This window comes from Polyodon spathula, chromosome 10 (genome assembly GCF_017654505.1).
Source record: "Polyodon spathula isolate WHYD16114869_AA chromosome 10, ASM1765450v1, whole genome shotgun sequence".
In the NCBI taxonomy this organism is placed as follows: Eukaryota; Metazoa; Chordata; class Actinopteri; order Acipenseriformes; family Polyodontidae; genus Polyodon; species Polyodon spathula.
In genome coordinates this window covers 1,478,878-1,502,718 of record NC_054543.1, presented here as the reverse complement: position 1 = coordinate 1,502,718, position 23,841 = coordinate 1,478,878, and the positions used below count along the sequence as shown (strand labels likewise).

General features: G+C 37.9%; 1 protein-coding gene across 37 annotated transcripts in view; it reads left to right on the top strand.

Moving 5' to 3' along the window:
- LOC121321701 (transcription factor 7-like 2) overlaps positions 1–23,472 on the top strand; it is a 92,839-nt gene extending 69,367 nt beyond the window's left edge. For 4 of the 37 annotated variants that reach the window (XM_041260735.1, XM_041260749.1, XM_041260742.1 and 1 more), the window contains 10 exons: positions 4,607–4,823; positions 6,550–6,649; positions 7,840–7,926; positions 12,212–12,352; positions 12,723–12,885; positions 13,327–13,434; positions 14,408–14,468; positions 15,038–15,088; positions 16,660–16,732; positions 21,478–23,472. In XM_041260735.1, the coding sequence (XP_041116669.1) occupies positions 4,607–4,823; positions 6,550–6,649; positions 7,840–7,926; positions 12,212–12,352; positions 12,723–12,885; positions 13,327–13,434; positions 14,408–14,468; positions 15,038–15,088; positions 16,660–16,732; positions 21,478–21,880 (1,404 nt within the window). In that variant the 3' untranslated portion in view covers positions 21,881–23,472. Of the gene's footprint in view, positions 1–4,606; positions 4,824–6,549; positions 6,650–7,839; positions 7,927–12,211; positions 12,353–12,722; positions 12,886–13,326; positions 13,435–14,407; positions 14,469–15,037; positions 15,089–16,101; positions 16,175–16,659; positions 16,734–18,069; positions 18,095–21,477 lie in introns of those variants that run through there. The other 33 variants (XM_041260755.1, XM_041260745.1, XM_041260747.1 and 30 more) reach the window with 28 other exon arrangements.
- The last annotated feature ends 369 nt before the right edge of the window (positions 23,473–23,841 follow it).

Here is a 23,841-nt window from a genome sequence, read left to right as displayed (position 1 = left end):
GCGTGTGAGGTCACGTCCTCCCTGAACCGTCTCCTGTACACAATACAGCTCATTAGAGATGGGGAGCCGTAGTGACATGCCATCATATCCGTGACAAAAAGCAGAGTAATATGCAGTGACATGGAGGGCACTGCAAGGCACTGCCTTCTACTGAGTGTTTCAATTGCTCTACACTGCGTGGTGTGTTTTTGTTTATTTTAATATTGCATTTGTATTGGTATTATTTGTAGCAAAAGGACGGGCCCATCTTAATACCTTTTAAAAGATTAGAAATCATGAATTCTGAGGTGAGATTAATGTGGTTGTTTTTCAGGGATTTTAATTCCAAAATGAATGAATCTTTTCATTGTTTGGCCAAACCTACACTAACTTCATGATGAGGCCTTGGTTTGTTAAGAAAGCAGCAGCGAGAGGCCACGCTCTTGTGACATGGCTTAGAAGCTGTCAATTAGGATTAATGGAATGGCATTCTGTTTAATGGCATTACTGAAATTACAGGGAGGCAAGGGCTTTTCACTGAATTGTGCAATGGTGTGTTACCAGTGTTTTAAGCATCACTGACACCATCGGCTACAAAGCCTTGTTTATAAAGGTGAATTGCACAGCAGTATGTTGCACCTGCTATGCAAGCTATTAAGGTATTATGTACAACGTTAACCCTTTTATTTATTTTTTTTAGGAACAGTTTAACTGAAAATGATAATTTCGCTGCTGTTATACGTGCAATAAAGCTGACTCGTGCTAGACTATTGCTATTGTCAATATCTTACTAGAGTCTTGTCCCTCAAACCTATCGACCAGCGTCACTATATAGCAGCATTTTGAATATGTTTACTGTACATTGACGAGAAATGGAATCCAGCCCAAAAACAACTTATAAACCTACAATCTTTACGAAAAGGGAAGGCATTCTGTTGAGTTTTGTCTTTCAACTTAAATACGCAAGTGAAAATCCCTTTGCAGCAGTCACTATTTTGAATAGACTTATACAGCGATTGCGTTCCACAAAGCAATACAATCCCTGTGTGTGGCAGCCTTCATCAGAGCCACTGGGCCAAGAGGTTGGTCTTTTCTTATCGGGAAGGCTGGGGTGCTATTATAAATACAGTAGCCAGGAAGCAGGCTTTTCTTTCTTTCTTTCTTTCTTTCTTTCTTTCTTTCTTTCTTTCTTTCTTTCTTTCTTTCTTTCTTTCTTTCTTTCAATAAGAATGGAAATATGTGGGAGTTTTAGTGGAGTGGGTTTTGTCCCACAAAATACAGAGGTATTGTCAAGGAACAACATTGTGTTAATGGTCCTGTCATCATTTGTGTTAAATAAAAAAAATAAAAAATTATAATAAAGCTCCTTTTTCAAAGTGGGAAGAGTTCCAGCAATGAATAGGGGCCTTGTCCACAGCAACAATGGGCACTTAGTCTAGCGCAGGACCTTCAACACAAGAGTCACGTTATACTGAGACAGGGCACTGTATTAAACACAGTACGGAAAGCAGATTTCAGGAGCAAATGCTTAGTCAAGTGTAAGACTTTCTGGGGGAGTTCAGGGTGAGAATAATTTTGAGATTGCCCTAACATTAAAGATTGCTTTATTTGAGAAGGGTGCCCCTTGTATGTGTGTACAGACAATTGGTGGACCATGTGGGTGGTGCTGTTATTAAGAGAGACTCGGAGATTATTGATTTCTCAAGCCTTGTAATTTGGCTGTTTTACAAATTTGTACCTGCTTTTTGCTTTCTTTTATATTTTTTTTCATATATTTGTATGTCATGTTGTTTTTTTGCTTCTTTCAGTGCATATATGTTTTTCATTTCAGTTTCTCTGTTTAATCCACAGTAGAATGAAGTGCCCATATTTTACTTGTGTAAATGCAGAAGTGCTACAAGAGTTGTGCCTGTACAGTATCTGATTAAAGACACTTCTTTAGGGCTCATAACTGGCATGTTGCACTGTTTAGAATGTGTACTCTGAACTAAGCAAGGAGTAGAATTGGCATATGAGCTAAACAGATGCCTCATTATTAAAGGTGGATGTACAGTTCAAGGCTAACCTTGGTTTGCTTCATGCATTCATACAGTTCCTCCTGGATTGTGTAAGACTTCAAACTACAGCACAAACTGTTACATTTTTATATCATTTAACCTTGGATTCCTACCATGTGTACAGTAGCCCACTGGTGAAAACTGCTGAATAGTTTTGTAGTTTCCAAACAAATCCATCATGGTAAGAAGACCATCATCATTGCACCAGTTTCTTACAAGCAGTAGTCAGGAAACAAGCCAAGAAACCTGCATGGTTGTGACGTGCTTCTGTTGGTGGCTCCTGGTGTTTGGATTGGAAACCTGCATGGTTGTGACGTGCTTCTGTTGGTGGATCCTGGTGTTTGGATTCTGATGAGTCCACTGGCTTGGTAATTGAAGAGTAAAGTAAAAGCAAGCGAGCCAGCAGGCCTCATGTGTGTTCAGCTTTTGTTTTGTTGTGCTTGTGAGCTTTCAATGTCTCCTACCTAGCTGTCCAGGATGTGTGTGGTGTCAAGGGGGTGGTACTTATTGAAGGGAGGCGTGGAGACCATGTAACCCTTGTTTGTTTGTTTTTCACTGTCTCTTGAATAGCCTCTGAGGTGAATAGCAGGCTTTCATTCCTCTTGGTTACCCTTATAATAAAGAGAGGGAGAGGAAGACACAGGCGTTGCTGGGGCACAAGTGCTCAATCAGTCTTTTGAGGTGTCACATTCCACATTGTGAGTAGTGCAGAGTAGGGCAGAGTGCCTGCGATGGTGATGGAGTGTTTGGTACTGCAGGCTGATAGAATTTGATTAAGTACACTTCAAGAGGTCAAGGTTTAGCAGCAGGGGCTCCCTGGGAATGTGGTGGGGCTGAATTGTGCAGTACAGTGGGTTTTATGTATGCCAGGTTTCTTGCCACTGTGATGAAACTCATTGCCCCCCCTGCCAAAAACAATAATCTGCAATATTGCATATCGGGTATGTATTCCCTGTTCATTGTAAAGTATAAACTGTTACTATGACATTTTCCTTTTGGGGGGACCAACAACAACAACAAAAACCATGTCTGGTATAACCTTGTTAAGTTACATCCATACACTGGTGCAGTGTGTATAAAACTACAGGTGGGGAGGAGGATGATAATAATAATAAGCAGGCTTAATACCATCCTTTCTACCTGCAATCTAAAACACTAAATAACAATACACTGTAACTAACAAAAGCTACACTGTAATAACAGCCTTTACTGTATATTTAACAAAAAATTGTTTATTTTTTGTTAAACATATTCCATTTCTTTTAGTAATAGTACATGTACATACAGTGTAGTGTATAGACTGGCCATTTGGAGGGTTTCTGAATAGAAGGCCTCCTGACAAAAGAACTGTTTTAAATGTGTTACTAAAGCTTCCAATAGAAGAGGCTTGACAGCATTCGCTTCACGTATAGCAGCCGTGGCACAGCAGCGAGGTTGTGCTAGTCAATGGCCTGCACATCAGGCATGTTCGATAGCTGTCAACGCTTCCTTTATTCTTGACTAGATTTCAAGACAGGCTAATATAGGGACAGCACGCTGAGATTTTCAAACTTTTACATTTTCTAAATTGAAATGACAGAATGATTCATCCAAAAAACTTTCTCCCAGGGTGGATTACAGAAGACATTTATCTTTGGATGCTTATTAGTAATAGTTTAGCAGGTGTTGTGTTGGCATTCTGTCTGAATCGGATACATTTATGTGCTCACGCACACAGCTGCTGCATCACTGTAATTCTGTGTACAGTCTCACTCTAATTCTGATTACAGGGTGCCAGTCTTACTGCAGCGATGAAAGGAAATAAAGACACTTACTGAAATGAAATCCGACTCTGATCCATCCATCACCTACAGCTCTCCTTTTTAATCTACACCGTGCTCTAATCTGGTTACATGCCCTTGTTGTGGGGTTTTAGTGGAAGTCGTCCTGTTGGGAATAGGGGTTTTATTGCAATTGGATAATGCCATAGTTATGGTTCAAGACTAAATAAGAAAAACGACACCTTGTCTTCAGTACTATTAACATCTAACAATTTTACTGGTGTCATATTTACTGTTGGTGTCACTTTGTAGCACAGGGCCTCTGCAGCACTGCCCACTCTCCAGCTGTATAGGAGGATCTATGGACAGGGTTACCGTATGACTCCATGTGCAGTAGGACAGTTTGGAACAGTTCACACTCCAGTGCATTCTGGTAAGTTGTAGTCTTGCTGTGAAAGGAACCTTAAACATACCAGAATGCATTGAGTTGAAAAGCCTGAACTGTCCCAAACAGTCCTCGTGTACATGGAGTCATATGGTAACCCTATCTATGGGGCTTAGAAGCTTCATCCTGGCCCCAGGTTGGGATGTTAGTCTCTTGGCCTTTACCAAGCCTTTGGAAAGGTGGTCGGCAAGAGCTTGTACAGCATAACACCTGTTCACCCTCACTGGACCCTGGCTGGGTGCTCAGACCCACAGGTGCAGCGTGTGCTGGCGTCTCTTCCCAATTTGTTTTGACCTTTTTAACTGAAGTACTTGCTGGTGGATTTTGACTAAGTGCTGCTCTTCTTCTTTTTCAATGTTTTGCAGTCGAACAAAGTGCCCGTTGTGCAGCACCCTCATCATGTGCACCCGCTCACGCCTCTGATAACGTACAGCAATGAGCACTTCACACCAGGAAACCCCCCTCCGCACTTGCAGGCCGATGTGGACCCGAAAACAGGTGAGCAGCTTGGACAACACATGGAGACTTTGACTGGATGCAGCTGGATGCTTCGAGACCTGAACTTCTTAAAGAGTTGCACTGGCGAGTAGGCCCACCTATATTTTCAATTTCCACACAGCTTGTAAATGATGCATATTAAACTTGAAGGCGCTGTTCAGTTTCAATGTTGGGGGATGGCCAGGAGAGGATGCGCTCCAGCATTACTCAAGATTGCTTACCCTTGGTTCTGTGGTCTATATCACTCAATTTAACCATATGGTAGTCCTACTCCTTTTAATCCATCACATGTCCTTGGCTCGTACTGGCCAGACATCTTTCTGTAAGGAATATTTTCTAATCCCAGTAGCATTTCTCAGTGGAGTGTCGCTTTTAAGAGCAGCCAGCACTGCTCTTCTCCTAAATGCAGGTCCAGTTGAGTGCTGATTTATTCCACTAGTCTGCATTATACTCTTCAGATGCCCATTGAATCTTATGGCTGTGTGTAACTATAGTACCACAGCCCAATATGCTGTACAGTAGCCATGGTATCCTTCCTATAGGTGAGCTGACCACTTGTCCTTCGTAAGCAATCGGGTAATGATTCTCATTGGGTGTTCTCCAAATGAATCTGAATAGAGTGTGTATGAGTGTTTGTTATGCAAAGTAATTCAACATGCTGTCAGTGCAAGCCAGGGCAGTGACGCTGCAGATGGCTTGTAAACCACTTGTCTGATTTCGATAATGCACAGGCATTTTTTTATGAGGGGCTTCACTACCTGCCATTTGGTGTAGTACATTGTGCTGTATGTTAAGAACCACCTTTCTGATTCTGATAACTCTTGGGTATTGGGAAGAGTTTCATACTTGCTTCAACCAATGTGAAAATGGGTCAGTTTTGCTTGACTTTATTTTGGGTATAAATGTAAAATACAGTTCAAATTAGCATAAAGCCCCCTCTCATTTATGATCAGGAATTGTGCTTAGAGTTACATTTTATTGACAACAGCAATACATAATGGAGCATGGGCTTTGAAAGAACCATTTCCTCTTAAATATACTGGTTATTGTCCTTGGCATTTAAGAACTATTAAGCTTTTACAAAAGCAAGTGCACACACTGCATTAGGGTGCATTGCCTGCTGTGCCAGCTGTGCGATGTAACAGCAGTGCAAGGAAGGGCTATTATAGGTGTGTAATTCATTTCAAATCAACCCTTTTCATAATGTAATGTAGTCATTGACACAGGTATGTCTGTTTTTGTTTCTCAGATGTATTTTCCTTCTGAATCATTACTGCAGTTGTTTTATATCTCTTAATGGAGCAATTACAATGGAGCGGTTAATGGGGTTGCTTAATTGAGCATAATATATAAATTATTATTTTTAAACAAACATCTGCACAATAAGAGTGGTCTGTTTCAAATGTGGTATATGTTTTTAAATGTAATTGTTACCACAGAAGGGAAAATATTAAAAAAAAAACAAAAAAAAAAACACACATTTCCGTCCATCTGTCTGTTTACTTTCAGGCGCTGTTTAATTTGAATTGTCATGCCAGTCCTCTGGTTAGTGTAGGTTGCACTGGCATTAACTCAAAGTGGCTCTATTGACGAGACATGCTGCTGTCAAACGTGCTGCATCAGACTCCGCCATTGATGCCACGCCTTCTAATGCAAGACATAGTGAAGTGGCGTCATGGGGTTAGGGTTAGGTTTTTTAAGAGCCCTGACCACAGCGACGCAGTGTAGAGGGCTGCTTTACCACAGGAGAATACTGGGTTGTACACTGGTGTGGAGGTTATTCTAAATGCTATTTCTGTTTCTCTTGCAGGTATTCCCAGGCCCCCACATCCAGATATTTCTCCATATTATCCCTTATCGCCGGGTACAGTGGGTCAGATCCCCCATCCGCTGGGATGGTTAGTACCACAGTAAGCAATCCCAGTTTCCTATCATATTATTTATTGTATCTATTATTATTAATATTATTATTATATTATTATTATTATTATTATTAATAATAATAATAATAATAATAATAATAAATAATAATAATAATAATAATAATAATAATAAACTCAGTTTATTTAAGCATCAAACTTAAAATTGTTTTCCTCTTATGATAATTATTATATATGTAGTGCAGAACTAGAGTGACATTTTTGTTTCCAGGAGAAATAAACTATTACATTTTTAAAATGGCAGGATAAAGTATCTTAGTCTTATTACTTTATTTGTGCATTTTGCACAATTATGAAGTGCATTATATATATATACACACGCACACACTCTTTTCAGTCTGCAAATTCTATTCTCTACTTTCAGAATAATCTTCTTTAAAGTTGCAACTGTGTTTGTAACACATAAGGGTCGCTTCACTGCTCCCATGGGCACCTCTGCTTTGTCTCGTACATTGAGCCTGGGTTTTTGAACACCACTCCAGGAAAAGTAAAATAAGTCAGTCTGGTTTCTACATGCATTTAGTACACTGATTTCCTAGGCAGCACAGTGCACTTGTTTTTATTAAACCCAAGTTGCTTCTTTGTGGTGAGAATTCTATTTTGCATGTTGCTGTATTGTCCATTTAAAGTAATGCACCATGATTGCCAGTCTGTAACCCACAATTCCACACGGGGGACTCTCCCCTGGTAACTCTTGTCAACACTTGTTAGTGTGACAAAAGGCTACAAATTAAGCTCTGTTAATTTAATGTTTTCTCACCGCGATCTAAATACCGAAAGAGGCCCTGAGCACAGCCGCAGCCCTTTGATTCACTGTACTTTTATTTTGGTATAAATTTACATTCATTATTGTTTTCCTTTGGATGTGTAGCCCCCAATTAGCATGACGGCTCCATTAAAGCAGTCGACGCGTCGCCTTTAATTATCACAACAAAACACCTAGTGTCAGCTGGGGGAGAGGGGCTCTGTTGACACAAGCAGAGGGTATAAAATGTAATTAGCCATTCCTATCGCATTTATGGTATTCAAATTGTTCCGAGTTTGCTCCCTTTGATCTTCTCTCTGCAATCCCCTAGGTTTGTGTTCTGATCAAATGAGAATAAAGCCCGCTGCACAGGGAGAGGCTTTTACCTTTTTTATTTTCTCTCTCTTCTTTTTAGGCAAGGTCAGCCAGTTTATCCAATCACAACAGGAGGGTTCAGGCATCCATACCCGACTGCTCTCACCGTCAATGCATCCATGTCTAGGTGAGTTGCATACTATGAAGCGCATGCTTTTGAATGCAAACAGATGATATTTTCACATTAATTTTGAATGGTTTAGTATAACCCCCCCACCCCCTATTGCTTAATGAGTCTGAATCCTTATTTATCACTGAAAGACTAGAATAGAAATGTTTCTATCTGGTCATCAGTCAGTCAACTTTATATAGCGCCTTTCATAGTGGACCTCCCATCACAAAACGTTTTACAAGAAACAGTAGAAAACAATTGATACTACATTACAGTGAAAAACAATGCATAATACATTAAATACAGTATATCCACACACTTGACCAGGGAGAGAACCCTTAATGATACACAAAAGATTTTTAAAAGTGACAGCAAGCTTCAGAAGTGTCATTTCCACCCCTTCAGGATGAATCCTTGCTAGATATCCAGTTGCTTCCAGTTTATTTACCACTAGTCAGTAGAGCTGTGTTTAAATAGTCCCTAATTGCCCCTAATGAAGGGTTTATTTTCTATCCGATTTCCAGTTAAGTTAATTTAATTCATGGAGTCTTAGAGTTTCACAATGGTCTGAAACAGCTAATGCATTTTGATAATATGGAATTAAATCTCATCTCAGGAGACTGTAGGTTAGCATTTGTATCTTAAAACAAAGTTACGTGGCCAGTCTTTTTATTCCTTCACCTTTGTTTATAAGATTCTTTCCAGTTTTCAGTACTCACCAATTCATTATGGAATTTGGCACAAAGTAAAGATCTTTGGTTTGTTTGTTTATTTGTTTATTTATTTACATTTATGTAGCGCCTTTCATCACAATGACCTCGAGGCTTTACAATATTTTGCAATATTATACAAAATGTAAAAGGCAAAGATAATTCCTGTAAAACAGTTCAAAAGATGTTTATTGAAGCGTCAAATAGAATATGGGAAAGATAATCCTTAATGGAATTTTTATTAAGATTCTAATGAACAAGGAAATCTTAGTCTTACAAGCAGGGTTTGAGAAAGTCTAAGGTACACATTTTCTTTAAACAGTCTTCTAAAATCTTTACAAGGAAAGCCAACTCATGTTGTACCTTGTATTCCGTTGGTATACCATCTAACCAGCTACAAGTGTAAAAAAAAAAAAAGAAAAAAATCTACACAGCAAATTAAAGACATTCTTTTGATAATGGGGTGAGAGAAGTACACGTCTATTATCTGTGTGACAGTTCTAGGAAATGTAGGCTCCTTGTCCTGTCCACGATAACCCTTTTGATATGAATTCCATCTAGCAGCCTGACTGCAATTTTCTCAGAATTAAGTGACGGGTCATTATACTTTAAACACTGTGGAGAAGCCTGGACCGGCAATTAAACGGCACGCGCTGGCTGTCCTTCATGCCACCTGATGACCTCCTTTGGATTGAGATGTTAGAGCTTCGGGGCCCTCAGCCTGCTAAATTGGTAGAAGCCGCTTCTCCCAACGAGGGCCGACTCTGAAATCAGCTTGCTTCAAAGAGACAGAATCATGTATAAACCATAATGTGGGTGCGCAGTGGCATTGGAGCTGGGAACAGAAGAAATGTATCAAGTGCATAGGGAGAATGAGGGAATAATGACAGACCTGCTGCACCTCAAAAGAATTGTACTGCAGGAGAAGCACCCCCCCCACCCCACCACTCATGCATAAAAGACAGGCAGGCAGCGACACACACTTAACAGAAACATGTCAACGATGAAGCAGTGCCAGGGTAGGAGAAAGAAACCCCCAAGAGAGTGCCAGGAACTAAAAAATAGTTGTTCTTCCTAGCAAGTTTCGGAGTATCATTATATTCTGGTTCAGAGCCATACAGCCAGACAGTGATATATAATGAGCTGTTTAGAATTTTCCATTTCTCTGAATTTGTGTGTGGCCACTGACGGAGCTTTCGCTGAAAAGCTGTTTTACAGCCAGTGATCGCTGTATGTACGTATTAAAAATAGAGCTTGATTTAAAATATTTGATCGGTTTATTTATGGGCATTAGTGGTTAATTGGTGCACATTTTAAAATAAAGGTAACAGCCTTATAGCAGGTAATGCACAGTAATACTTTAATAAATAAATACTACACATTAATATAGTATAAGTAGAACACAGATGTTACATTGTCCCCTGACATTCAAGCATTGGATTTGTTTAGATCTGAAGAAACTGTCGGCATCCAATGCAAACTTTGTTTGTATACAATATGTAAATGTATACAGTACTCGCTATATATACTTTCTCTGATGCAGGCTTTTTTTAGTTTTATCTGTCACAGTGGATAATTGCAATTACAAAATGTTGTGCTTGTTTATTCTTAGTAACTCCCATTCCAGCATCGAAAAGAGTTGCGTTATTGTCAGGTAATTTACAAGTGCATTGCGGATTTACAATAAAACAAACGAAACAAACAAATAATCTATTTGTTCAAATAAATGAAAACACTAAAACTGAAAAGTAGAACACAGAAGTTAAAATGCACACAACTGTACCAGTACTTGATGCAGACATCTCTCTTCTTGCTGTAGCCTTTTGCATTGGCGCTGTCCACATGACTGACGTTGCAGTCATGGCAGATATGTGACATTTTATAACAATTCAGTCATGAACAAATGAATCTCCGATCAATTCATCAGTTGAGTAATCGGCCCGATTTAATCTGTTAATCGGAGCAGCCCTAATTAAAAACACTACTCGCCTGTTTCTAATACAGAAATGATTATCTGTTTGCATTCTAGTGTGTGTGTGTGTGTGTGTGTGTGTGTATACAGATATGCATTTATATTTAATGATAACACTATCATCACGCTTGATCCTATTAAATAATTGTAATAGTGTTTAAAATGTTAAGCATTGTCATTGTTTTGTTGGTAAACACTAAAGGTCAAGGGTTCTACATAAATGGTTACAATACCATTTGGTTGCATTTAACAATAAGCAATTCATTAATTGACAGATTGCATCAGAAATGACGGGGGGCAGTTCTCTGCTTTGTAATAAGAAATTACAGGATTATTAAAGTTTAAAATAATCCATTGGTAACCCGAAATGGAATATTTAATGGTAATGCTTAATTTTAATTTTGGCTACAGTAATATTTACAGTAGATTTTAGAGCACAATATCTACAGCACACATTGTTTGTATAGCTTGCATGGCTGAGCTGACTTGGGTTCATCCCTTGTATGATGCACACCACCTGTATAATACGCCCCTCATATATAACGCACAACCTGTGGGTAACGCACATAAATCCCTTAGATTTGTAAAAGCATGTGCGTTAGTGGTAGAATTACATTAATAAACATTTATTTGAAACTCAGTCATAAGTTGCTTTTTTTTTTCCCCCATTTTACAAATGAAATGTATTATTGGGGTAGGTGTTATTGCAACTGCATGTGTATTCTTAATATGTTTAGTGTGTACAAGTATGTAATATTGTCATACACTGTCCTGCTGAATTGGATGCTTCCCTCTCGCTGGCTCCAAGACGGTAGACCTGTCAGATTACAGCGATGCTGTTTGATAGGGAACACTGTAATGTCATGCCTGCCTGTACTTACCAATTTCCACAGTAGACTGGCTCACTTGAGGGCTTGTTAACCTTTTATATAAGGACAACCCCCTTTTTAACCCCCCCTCCTTCTAGTTCATGTCCAATGTAAGCTTTTTATCAGTGACTTGAGCTCAGAGCATGTCGCCTAAGCAGGATTTGTATTTTCATATGGCTCCTATTTCATACCAGTTCTTCTCATAAGAAACGTGATGATAAGAGTCCCCCAAAGCATAAGCACATAGATGGTGTACCTTTTTTTTAAGCAAAACATTGCTTGAATTTCATACAGTACACCTCTGTTTATGTGTCACGAAAGCACTGTGTTGTCTTTGGAAACCACATACCATCCAAAGTCTGTTGTCAGGAGTAAACTTCAACATGGCAGGACAGTGTATTTTTCAGCATATACAAGTATTATCAGGTGCTGTTGCAGAGAAAAGCCACAAGGCTTTGTCTGGCTTGGGTTATTGTATCATATAGTAATGCTATATTATATTCTAAAACATAATCCAATTGTGTTGTCTTGTTATGCAAGCAGAATTTGTCATTTTAATGATGCTGGGAATGTCATTAATAATTAAGGGAGATGATGAGAATTTAGTGACAACTTTACCAGATTCATGAAGTTGAATTGTTCCTGTTAATTAGCTGTGACAGCTTGCATATGCTTGCACTGCATTCAGTAATGTGTAACTGTGCTCATCTCTTCTGCCTCATTCATTTTTATTCTGACGATTTACACAGTTTTCTCAACTCTAGGTTTCCACCACACATGGTCCCGCCACACCATAGTTTACACACGACAGGGATTCCTCATCCAGCTATAGTCACGCACTCCGTCAAACAAGAGTCTTCCCAGAGCGACATTGGTTCTCTCAACAGCTCGTAAGTCCTCACTTTTCTTAAAACATATCTTATGTTAATAATATTAAACATTGTTTATTTTTTGGTGTTCTGTTGTGTTTAGCACTGGACTGTTGTAGGTAACATTAACATATTCTATTAGGAATATATCATTATTGTGTACAAGAAAGATTCTTTTTAATGTAATATTCTGTAAATATTACTTAATAATACTTTTTTTTTTTTTACCTGCACTCACTTTGTTTAACCTTTATCATTAAATAACATGTTTATATTCATAAAACATATGAATCTATTCCAATATAAAATGATTCTTCTGATACTGTGATGCTGTTCTCCTCTTCAATTAACACACTTGCATCTAGCCTGTAAATTCTCCTCCTTTCAACAGAAAACATCAGGACCAAAAAAAGGAGGACGAGAAGAAGAAACAGCCTCACATCAAGAAACCTTTGAATGCATTTATGTTGTATATGAAGGAAATGAGAGCGAAAGTAGTGGCGGAATGCACGCTGAAAGAAAGCGCGGCTATCAATCAAATTCTTGGACGGAGGGTAAGGAGCCATTTCTTGTTGTTGACATTGGTGGCCCATATAATAGGAAGCCTTGACCAGATATACGTCATACTGGATCAGAATCTAATAGGAAGCCTTGACAGGTATACATCATACTGGATCAGAATCTAATAGTACCTGTGGATGGTGTAAAAGACCAAGTGTTTCAGAACATGACTTTTGCCCATGACCCTAATGTTGATTACTTAATGTGCTTTAAAGTAAACCCCACTGCCTCCTCTAGTAATGTTAGATACACATACATTTTTAAAGCCCCAGCAAGCTCTGTATTCTCATACTACATAGTTGTATTCTGTAGTAAATTATTCATGACGTTTTGCGTGTTACATTGTTTTATGATTTGCTACATTCTCCCTGGAATATATTGAACTGCCTGATCCAGATCTTTATTTATTTGTTTATTATTATTATTATTCCCAGTGGCATGCGCTGACTAGAGAAGAACAGGCTAAATACTATGAGCTGGCAAGAAAGGAACGACAGCTCCACATGCAGCTGTACCCAGGCTGGTCAGCAAGAGACAACTATGTAAGTTTAAAACAAGTAATGCAATCGTTTCTTTTATAGATGCATTGCTTTGTTAATGATTATACTTCTCTGACGGACTTCTGATATAAAACCTTGGAAGGGAATACTAGCTGTCTGATGCATGCAATTCATAGGGGTTACTTGCATCATTTATAAGTTTCCGACAAACTTCATTACATTATGAAACGTGGCCGTTTTTGGTGTATGTGTTGTATCCAGCTCCAAATAGGAAAGTTGTCTCAAAGTCAAAATCATTAAACTACTTTATTTAGCTCTTATTCTGCTTTGAGTAAAATGGAAATACAATCTGTGTTTGTGGTGAGATCCTGCAGTAACAAGAATGGTGCAGAATGACCCATATTCAGTTAGTGTACATGCTGTGAACAGGCAACATGGGGATCATTACTCCTTAATCGGGTGTAGAGGGCTTGTGCAGCGTGCCAATCAAAGCAAAACTGTGAAACTTAAATCATACGCCTTTATACATATAGGTGTTTGAACCTGGGCAACAGCTACACCTTGAGGCAAAACGCTGTACACTTGCTAGAACAATCCTGGACTTGGTGTAATCTGTGCTTATGCATTACATTCAGATAAAAGGACAAGGCACTTAGAATAGCACCTAATATTACTAAAAGGGGGCCCCTCAGCAGGCTTGGAAACCTTTGGTGGCACTGCATTCGGACACTTCCTGCTGTAGGACAAGGCACTGTTAAGCACTTCCCTGGTTAAAGTGCTGTAACACCCGGCATCCTGGTTTGTTTAGTTTGCAGCTTTGCTAAGAGCTCACCCATGTGGGTAACCAAAAAAAAAAAAAAAAACCCAAAGCAGCTAGAAATAACGAAAGTTGTTGGGGTCTGGTGTGGCTGTTCAAGGCCTCTTATAAAGTGTGCTTTCATGGCTTGTATTTTTTTCTTGTGTCCATTTTGTGCAAAATAATAACTAAGGTTGCTGTCTGTTTCTGTGTTTTTTGGGGGGAAACCAGGGTAAAAAAAAGAAGAGAAAAAGGGATAAACAGCAAGGAGAGGCCAATGGTAAGTAAGCAGCCGTTATCTCTTCTGATAGAAGATACCTGTCATGTGTCAGACTTGTGACAGCTTGGAGATGAAAGGCTAGGCTTCTGCCTGGCACGTTGCATATCTGGTTGCTAGCTAGCGCATCAGTTAAATGTGATCATGTAATGCCTGTTACTACCCTTTTGTTAAAAGCTAATACACCTTGCCAACGCATGAACAAGACAATTTGATGTACGTTTTAAACACTTTTTTTTTAATTATTTTTTTTTTATTGCAACAGCCAGAGTGTAAATCCTATATATTTTTCTTATTTTGTATTAGTTATTTTTTGTATTAATGCCTGTGCGTGTTTAAGGTTTGTTTTGCTTCTCTGTGTGTTCTGTTAACGCAGGCTGTGTCTGTATGTTCTGGTGCATGCTTTACAATGACAGTCTCCCCCATCTTAAATTAAGGAGGTTTGCTCATTTATTTTTTTATTTTTTTATAGTTTTTCTGCGTTACACAAATACTGCATCGCTAACCCATCATTGCAGGCCATACGAGTCAAGATGCGCTTTTGAAGACCTGTATTTTGTTCTTTTTTTCAGAACACAGAGAATATTTTCCAAATCCTTGCCTTTCACTTCCTCCGATTACAGGTGCTAATGTCATTTTGAGTCCTTCGATTGCTAACTGTATTTTATTTTTTGTTTCATTTCTTTTTATATATTTTTATTGAAATAGATTTTCACTTATGTAACAATGTTAAGCCATTTTGAAAAAATGCTAAATGATTGATCTGTTTTTTGTTTTGGTTTCAAATATTTGAACTTATTTTTTTGCAAAGCAGTACAAATGGATGTACAATAATCTATTTTATTTCTGTAAAGTTACAGATTTAAAAAAATAAATAAATCTCCAATTGGCAAATTGAATATGCATTATTACTTTAAAGTGACTGATTTTAAAATAAATATATATTTTTTAATAAATGAAAAAAGGTATTTTTGCAGATAATATCCAGTTGTAAACCTCCTTAATCTAACTGCTTAGTAGAGCTCCTGTCTCTTTTAAAAGCACGTATATGCAGAAAACCTGCCTTGCTCTTTCTGTGCAGCGTTTACATTTAAAAAAAGAAAAGCTACTAATTTTGGTCTGATCCTTGTTAATTTTATGCTGCCTAATGCTTTCTCAGCTGGCACTAACATGCCGTATTTTGCAGTCTGCTTACTTCTACTTGCACATTTCTTCCTCAAATGTAAAACCCAAACCATATATTGCAGAACAGTAACCAAAGCTGCAATGCCCCATATTATTATTTTAACAAACTGGCTTTTAAAGTTTAATTATTTAAAAGCTATCTCTAATGAAAAAGATAAATAAAATGCATCTGCCCCTTTTTTTTTTTTTTTTTTTTTTTTTTTTATTGCTTGATTTGAAGGAACTAACTAGTCTTACAGCAGTATTATGTAATGGGGCAGGCAGTCCTTTAGAAAAAGGGATACTGCAACTTTAATTGCCACATTAAAAACAAAAAAAATATATATAATAATAAGAGGGTACTTTTAAAAAAAAATAATTGGTAAACAAATTCATGAATTCCCTTTTATTTTTTCTTTATTTCTCTCTCTTTCTCTTCCTTTTCTGCTCGCTTCTCTCTCCAATCGTTCAGACCTGAGCGCTCCTAAGAAATGCCGAGCGCGCTTTGGCCTTGATCAACAGAATAACTGGTGCGGCCCGTGCAGGTGTGTATAGTACTCCCAGACTTGTATGGCTAGTTGCAGCTGGTTCAAAATTGGTACTTTCTCCTTTCTGGGCCTTTTTTATTTACCCCCCTTTCCTCTCCGCGACCTGTTGGTGAGCTATCCCAAACTGCATTTCCACAGATTTCAAAATGTGCACAGGCATTCTTGAGTTGCAGGTCTTCGGTTTGTTTTGAGGTATAAAAAAAAAAACAACAAAATTCACCATAAAAAAAAAAAAAAAAACCCGTTGTAGGCCTGCCAGAGCCTGGAGTACCTGTATTGGCGTTGGTTTGGAGAGTTTGACCATTGATTGACAATGGTTTTGTTTGGGGGGCGGGATGGAGAGGGGTGGATTTGTCTGGTCAGGGGAGATTACCAATGAATGCCGCTGAAACACTAGCTGTAGCTAGGTGTCACAGCCAATGACCAGTGTCCACTGTTTTTTGTTTTTTTTTTGTATTTTTGTTTTTACCTTTGGTTAACAGATACAAATACCCCAAAGAAGTGTCGTGCATTGTTCGGGCTTGACCAGCAGAGTTTATGGTGCAAACCATGCAGGTATATTCCCAATAGGAATGGGGGACTGAGATTAAACAAGAAGAAATATCTTTCTGTATGTGTGCCTTTTTCCACGCAAATTAACTGCTAACTCACTGTGACCCCTTTGCTATGTACAGTCTATCGCTATAACATAGCAATTCCCTAGTGTTTCTTTTAATTAATAATTCTACTGTAGTAGAAACTGGCTGAGTAAATACATGTACAAAATATGTTGGTGCTGGAAGAAAAAAATTACTTTTGATGTAAATATTTTTGTTTCTATTTTTTTCGTTGTGCTTAATGTGTAATTATCATGACTATAACATCTTACCGCTAGCGTTTGCCTTATCAGTATTATCACAGCCTCCGCCACCCCAAGGATGTGATTGTCCACATTCTAACACCTTGACTTGTTTATTGCTTATCATTCAGGATATTAATATATTTAAATTACAATGCACATCAAATACATGACTGCTGCATTCCGGAACATGTGCAGTTGGTCATGTGATCTAATTGCAGCTGGATCATTGGGTTTCTTTTTAACTGCTACACAGGAAGTAATTAGGATCTCAAACAAGCAAAGAACCAATATATACATTTTAGAAGAAAATTGTATATTTGTAGTAATACAGCCGTTGTATCCTGCAAGTTTTATATTACCATGTTCTGGTTTTGTAAGAATTGACAAAGAGTTTTGGAGCACTGCTATTTAATTTTCAGATTAAGTGGCTAAGAATTGCACATTTAATTATGCTTGTACACATATATTCCAAGTTAATTTATTGTATTTATTAAAACATTTCTCTCCCAAGTTTGTCCCTTGAGGAATTACGTCTCATTTCCAGGTCTGGTATGCAGACAGGAAAAGCAACATGCAAACATTCCGCAGTGCCTCAGTGTGTACAAGGCTTAATTATACAATTCTAAAGTTAAATGAGTATACGATTAACTTCTAAATTATATTTACAGGACCCCATATGAATATTGAGCAGGGTTGGGAGTACAGGTTGGGGGAAAAAAGGGGTTCAGCAAATATACCACTTTGCTCTGTAAAAGTGGTAATTTCATTGAAAACCTTAAGTAACAAAAAACAAACAAACAAAAATCTGATTTCATTAAGTCCAGGCATCAACCAGCCTCTCAGCCACTTCCTACTTCAGTTAAAGTACGCTCTGTTTCACCTTGCTCTTGCTCCTCTGGTAATCCTAGTTAACCTGCTTTTCATTTTGTCAGTGTTGTCTTTTAATTTTTGGTGGAGGGAACCAAGTGATTTACCCTTCTCTGTGCACACTTCCTCCCCTTCTAATCTGACGTAGTTAAAATCTTTTATTTCTTTGTTCTGATACAAGCAGTCTTTGAATTTGGAATATTTTCATGGTAGGTATTTGTTTCTGCTAAGTAATACCCTTCTCTGTGTGATGCTTGCTGTCTTTCATGCGTTGTCGTGTTCTGTGTTGTGCGGTCTCTCAAGCTGCCACCTGTATAAAGAGGAAGGCTTGCGTCATCGTTGTCAGTTCATTGTCTTTGTCAGTCTACCCTCCTAAAAGCACAGCACAGACCACACCCGTTTCCAACCGGAAAGTGAGCAGCACATTCTAGGCTTGAAAAGGTTAACCTGTGCTGTGTAAAAAAAAAAAAAAAAAAAAAAAAAAAAGAACCTGAGAGACTGGGTCCTGGGCATCATTGCATTTTCAGGCTGAGCACTCAATTATTCACACTGTACACGTTCTGTGGTTTCACTGAAACTTACTTTCGGGCACAACTTGCAGCTGCCAGGTTGATTGTAACCTTTTTTTTTTTTTTTTTACTGAGTTGCATTTACTTCTCAAATTAGTATTTCCTAAACTTTAATGAAAGTCTGTTAGAAAAGTTACCATTCTATGTGCAGATATTCTGCCCTTTTCCTTTATGTACCGAAGTAAACACTGATATAGAGAAGAATAATTATGTTTGGACTGATTTTGTCCTAGTCCTTTTCTTTTATTATTATTTTTTTTAGCATTAAATTTGGCACAAATTTAGAACTTGCATCTACAGTTGAGTGACATGTCTGTGTCTCTGTGAGTTAGTGCATTTAGCCTTCGCTCCTGGGCCCTGCCCATCTCAAGATGTATTCACTGTGAATGATTCCGTGCTCTTCATGCGCATTCAAAGATTTTGGTATGATCTCTTGACCATTAAATGTTAAGGTAGCATGCGACTGCATTTCATGTGCTGTGACATTGTTCTTTCATTGCTTGAGCCTTTCTTGTTGAGTAGATGGGCCGCTGTGCTAATCGCCCCCATCACTTTTGTCCTTTTGCATGCTTCTTACTTTAGCAATCCTAACTGTGCTGTAATTGTTAATTAGCTCATCCGTATGCATACAATAGCTGTACTTTCATTTGCTGTCAAATTGTTGTTTCCTTCATTAATGTTTAATGTAATTTCTATTCAATGTTTCAACAAAAAGAACCTTTTATATTTTTTCTTTCGTTATCTAGCCATTAGCTAAAGCCATGCATTTAATAATTATAATGATTGTGTTTTTGACTTTATTTTGTCAAACACAAACCTGATGGGTTTTGCGAGGAATTATGCTCTATTAGATCATTTTGCCTATTTATCTATCACCAGGAAGTGACCCACTTTGTTTTGGAAGCTGTTCTCTGAAAATACACTTAATGCAGCTGTCAGGATGTATCCTTCTGATTTAGGAAAGTAGCCATCAGGACTCCATAGTTTATAGCCTGCAGCAGTTTTTTATTTAATTTTTTCTAGATAATAAAGTTTCTGTGAACTTTCTGATAGCTGCAGATGGAGGGATAATTCACCATTAGGATTAGAATTCCTTCAGCTTGCAAAATCTGGTCCATTATGCCTTTTTTTTTTTTTCTGTATGGGCAATTAGAAATTTGAGAGAGGCTAGTATTTCACTTGGGGAAGTGAAAAGGAGTGGGGTAGTTTTCATAATAGTATTGCCTTTTATGAAAATGTTAGGGTGAGGGAAAATTTGCTCTGCTGAACTGCATTCTGAATCATTAATACCAGACAGTATTCCACTTGGCTAAGAGCAGTCCAGTGGAAAATGCTAACACAAGCTGATAGCTTTTCACCATTATTTGTTTTTTGCTTTGCTCTAATACAGCATGTCATACACACTATACACCCCCCCCCCCTTTTTAACTTTCTTTTCCACCTGTTGCTCACCTTGCTTAGAAAACCGCATGAACTCTTCTAGTGTAGCATGAACTGACCCTGTGGCTCTAACAAAACTGTGTTCCAACATGTCCCTGTCTGGCCCGACTCCTCAGTGCTTGTTGATAGCACATCCAAGGGTATGGGCTGGGTATGACTTGAGAAACGATTTTCTTACCAGAATCCCTCATTTTTTAAAATAATAATAGCAGTAATAATAATAATAATACATTTTATTTTTGCTTGTTTTGTTAAGGAATTTAAAAAAACAGTTTAGTGGCAGCTCAAGACATCCCTGCATTATATGCCTTGTGTATTGTTGGGTGCAAGAGTTGAGATTGTGAGTAGGGGTAAGCGTGTCTTTTTACTCTGCCCCTTAGTCCAGTGAAAATGTAAGTTACCAAGGAAGGATGGGAGCTTGACGATGATTGTAAGGCTGGCATTGTGTTGGAGCTCTGTCTGTGGCATCATCCTCATTATAAGGAATGCTTCTGGCTTGTGCAGTCTTAAAAGTAATGCAGTCTTGTCTAGGCATTAATGCTAGTAGCATTTTGATGTTAAATTCGGATATGACTAACTTATCAGCTATTCGGCTACTTGGCCTCAATAGATCTTATCAGTTTATACCTATGTGTGATAGGGAATTCTCCAACCATTGCACCCACCCTTCCATAGTAGACACTGTGTCTGTAACCCTTCTGGAAACTGAGATTAGATTTTACAAGATAAAAAGTTAGGATCGGTGGTGATGAGCTCAGGTGGCTTGAGACATGCTAAACCGGTATCTGGACCTAGCAAAGCAATGAGACAAAGACATGGCAGTGTGTCATTTCTGTACTAAAACAGAGATATCTTTGGATAAGGCAGTCCATATTGTATTTTGGTTTTTCTAACCTCACATCTCTCAGTAACAACAGGCTGTGCACCCTTACTGTGCAACATGCTGACTGTCAGGTTTGACTGCGCCTTTGTTTGCACAATGCTTAACTGCTTTAGAAAAGAACTGGGTGCAACTGTCCTTGTTGGCGTGGCTAACTGAGACATAAGAGAACTCCCACAAGTATGTCTTGAGAATGAAGCCCTTTGGAACAGAGTCCTTCGTGATGGTTTTGTTACAGAGCCGCAGGCGGTAGAACCAGTTATTCTCGTTGTTTTGCAACTTTTCCTTTTTTCTACCTGTTTTCATTCCTGCTTCCACCCCCTGTCCTATTCACTCTTCTCATTCTCAATTGGATGTGGTTGCTGACATTAAAAGGGGATACTTCCTGGTGATTTATCTTTAGTCTTTCATTCAAAGTTTTTTTTTTTCCCCCCCAGAATAAACAGTGACTTAGACAAACGTAACATAATACCATATATATATATATATATATATATATATATATATATATATATATATATATATATATATATATATATATATATATAATAATAATCTACATAATAATTATGATCATTTATATAGAATGACATTTACTACTAATGACTGACATTTATGTAGAAAGAGATGTTATTTTTTTGGTAGCTTCTCTGCTGTCCCCACGACGTCCTGTGTTTACAGATAATTGTTTCCCTGTTTCTAGGAGAAAAAAAAAGTGCATTCGCTACATACAAGGTGAAGGCAGCTGTGCCAGCCCACCCTCTTCAGATGGAAGCTTACTAGATTCTCCTCCCTCTTCACCTTCCCTGCTAGCCTCCCCCTCACAAGACTCTAAACCACAGACTGAACAAATGCACCCTCTCTCACTGACTATGAAACCTGATTCCTTGGCACACCTTTCAATGCCACCATCTTTAGCTCGGTTGGAAAACTCTGCTAGCAAGACCGGCACCCAGAACGGGGCATTGGAGCACCAAGCCGTCACGTCACAACAGCCTGCATCCTCGCCACTGGCAAGGCCATCCACGTCCTTGTTGCGTTCCCATAACCTGCTCACTGGCTCACAAGCCCAGCCTCTTTCGCTTGTAACCAAGTCTATAGATTAGCATTTTAGCTTTAGTCTTTGGTGTCTTTTTAAAATTTTAATTTTTAACCTTTTTTTCTGTTTGTGCCATACGGCTATAAATCTGAATGTTTTATCAAGTTCATTGGTCAATATTTGACCCATCATTATTTCAAGTTTTTAAAAAAAATAATAATAATAAAGCTGTAGAATATAAGCTTTGTAATTTCTGCCAACATTTTTATGTGTTTAAAAATAAATAAATAAAAAATAAATAAATAAAAAAACATAACTTATGTAGTTCCAATAGGCAAGATACATTTTGAAAGACTGAAATAAACATTAAAAAAAAAAAAAAAAAAAAATAAATATGAAAAATAAAGTAGCTCTTCCGGAAGGAGTTGGTTCTTCTTTATTATTTGTATTAAATATGAGCTTGTGAACCAATCATTTTACATCTGTTCAGAGGCACGACGAATGCAGTGCCATTTCATTCATTGTGCGGAACAACTTTTATTGTGATGTTACTTGTTATTGTTTAAATGTACAGAAATATTTTGGGGTGTTAATATGCATTGTTCCATGGCATTGTTGTTTGGGGGTGTGGGTTGGGAGGGGGTGGGTTATGAAGAAGTCACAGTGCTATAGGACCAGTAGTATTTATTGCTTTAGAGATTGCTTGTTGTATCATGTATGTTGTCCCTTTTTAAATATTGTTTTCTTATCTTAATACATTGTATAAAGATTTTTTTTTCTTAGCTTAAGCAGCTTATATATAAAATAAGTCATTTGTAAAGGATTTTTAAAATGTTTAATTTTATTTTTGTTTTCCCTGAATGAAACATGGTTGCCACCAAATAGGCAGTATAGATACTTTTAAGGAAGAGATGTGCACAGCATTACTTTAAAAGCTAAAATATAATAAGCCATTATACAAAATAAACTTGAATGCATTGGGGAAGGTGTCTTCAAGAGTGTAATATGTCTAAAACCCTTAAAACTAGTGTCTTCTCTTTACAAGGCTGTAGACTTGTGTACAGATTTCCGTGCCAAACTTGTGGTAATCTTCTTCTCCCCACGTTAATGCTGTCGTTTTCTTTTAACCCTATTTTTTTGCTGTGACGTTACATAGATTGCTATGTATGTAGTATAAATGTTGCTATAACAGATGTGTTTGGTAGCAGATTGTCAAATAATAAAACTAAATAAAGAGGTGTAAACCACAAAAGGGCCAAATTATGTATATTAGGAGATTCATAAAAAAAAGAAAAAACACAGACTGCCACTTTTAAGTACACTGCTACATATAGGTAGATAGGCATGTTGATGTTGCAAACGGCTGTAAAAAGCTACAAGAAACTCCATTCGGTGCCATTGTAGTTTACATGAAACAGCTGTAACCTGTCTCGGTTTTCTCCAGTTTACTAAGATGCTAATGATGACATTTTTGTGAATAGTTTGAATGTTTCCTAACGGCTGTGATGTTCCTGTTCTATTTTATGCTCTTATTATTTTTTTGTTTTCTTTTCTTTTTTTAATGGTTTAAAAACCTTTTTTTGTAATGAATAAATGTTCATGCTGTACAGTATCTGTAGCATGCAGTTCTGGATTAATAAAAGCAACTTAGTATGTGCAGATAAAGCACTGTTGTTGTCTTTTTGTGGATTCAAACCTATTCTTTCATTGCACATCCATGAAGAGCAAAACGCAGAACGAAATATATATGTGTATATATATGAGAGAGAGGTCGGCATGGGTACCCAAAAACCTTGGTACCTGTCAGGTTTTAAATTACCTGACGCTAGCTGGGTCTCGATTTTATTAAATTGAGAATTTAAAGAAAATGTTGAAAATATGACGATACAGTAGTAAGATCACGTCTCTGGTCGGCGTAATAAAGACAAAGTTAAAACAAGCTTTTGCATTAAGCCTTTTCTCAACTGACAGGATATCAATGTTTTACAGAAAACAATAACACAGCGAGCAGCAAGTACCCCTCAATAC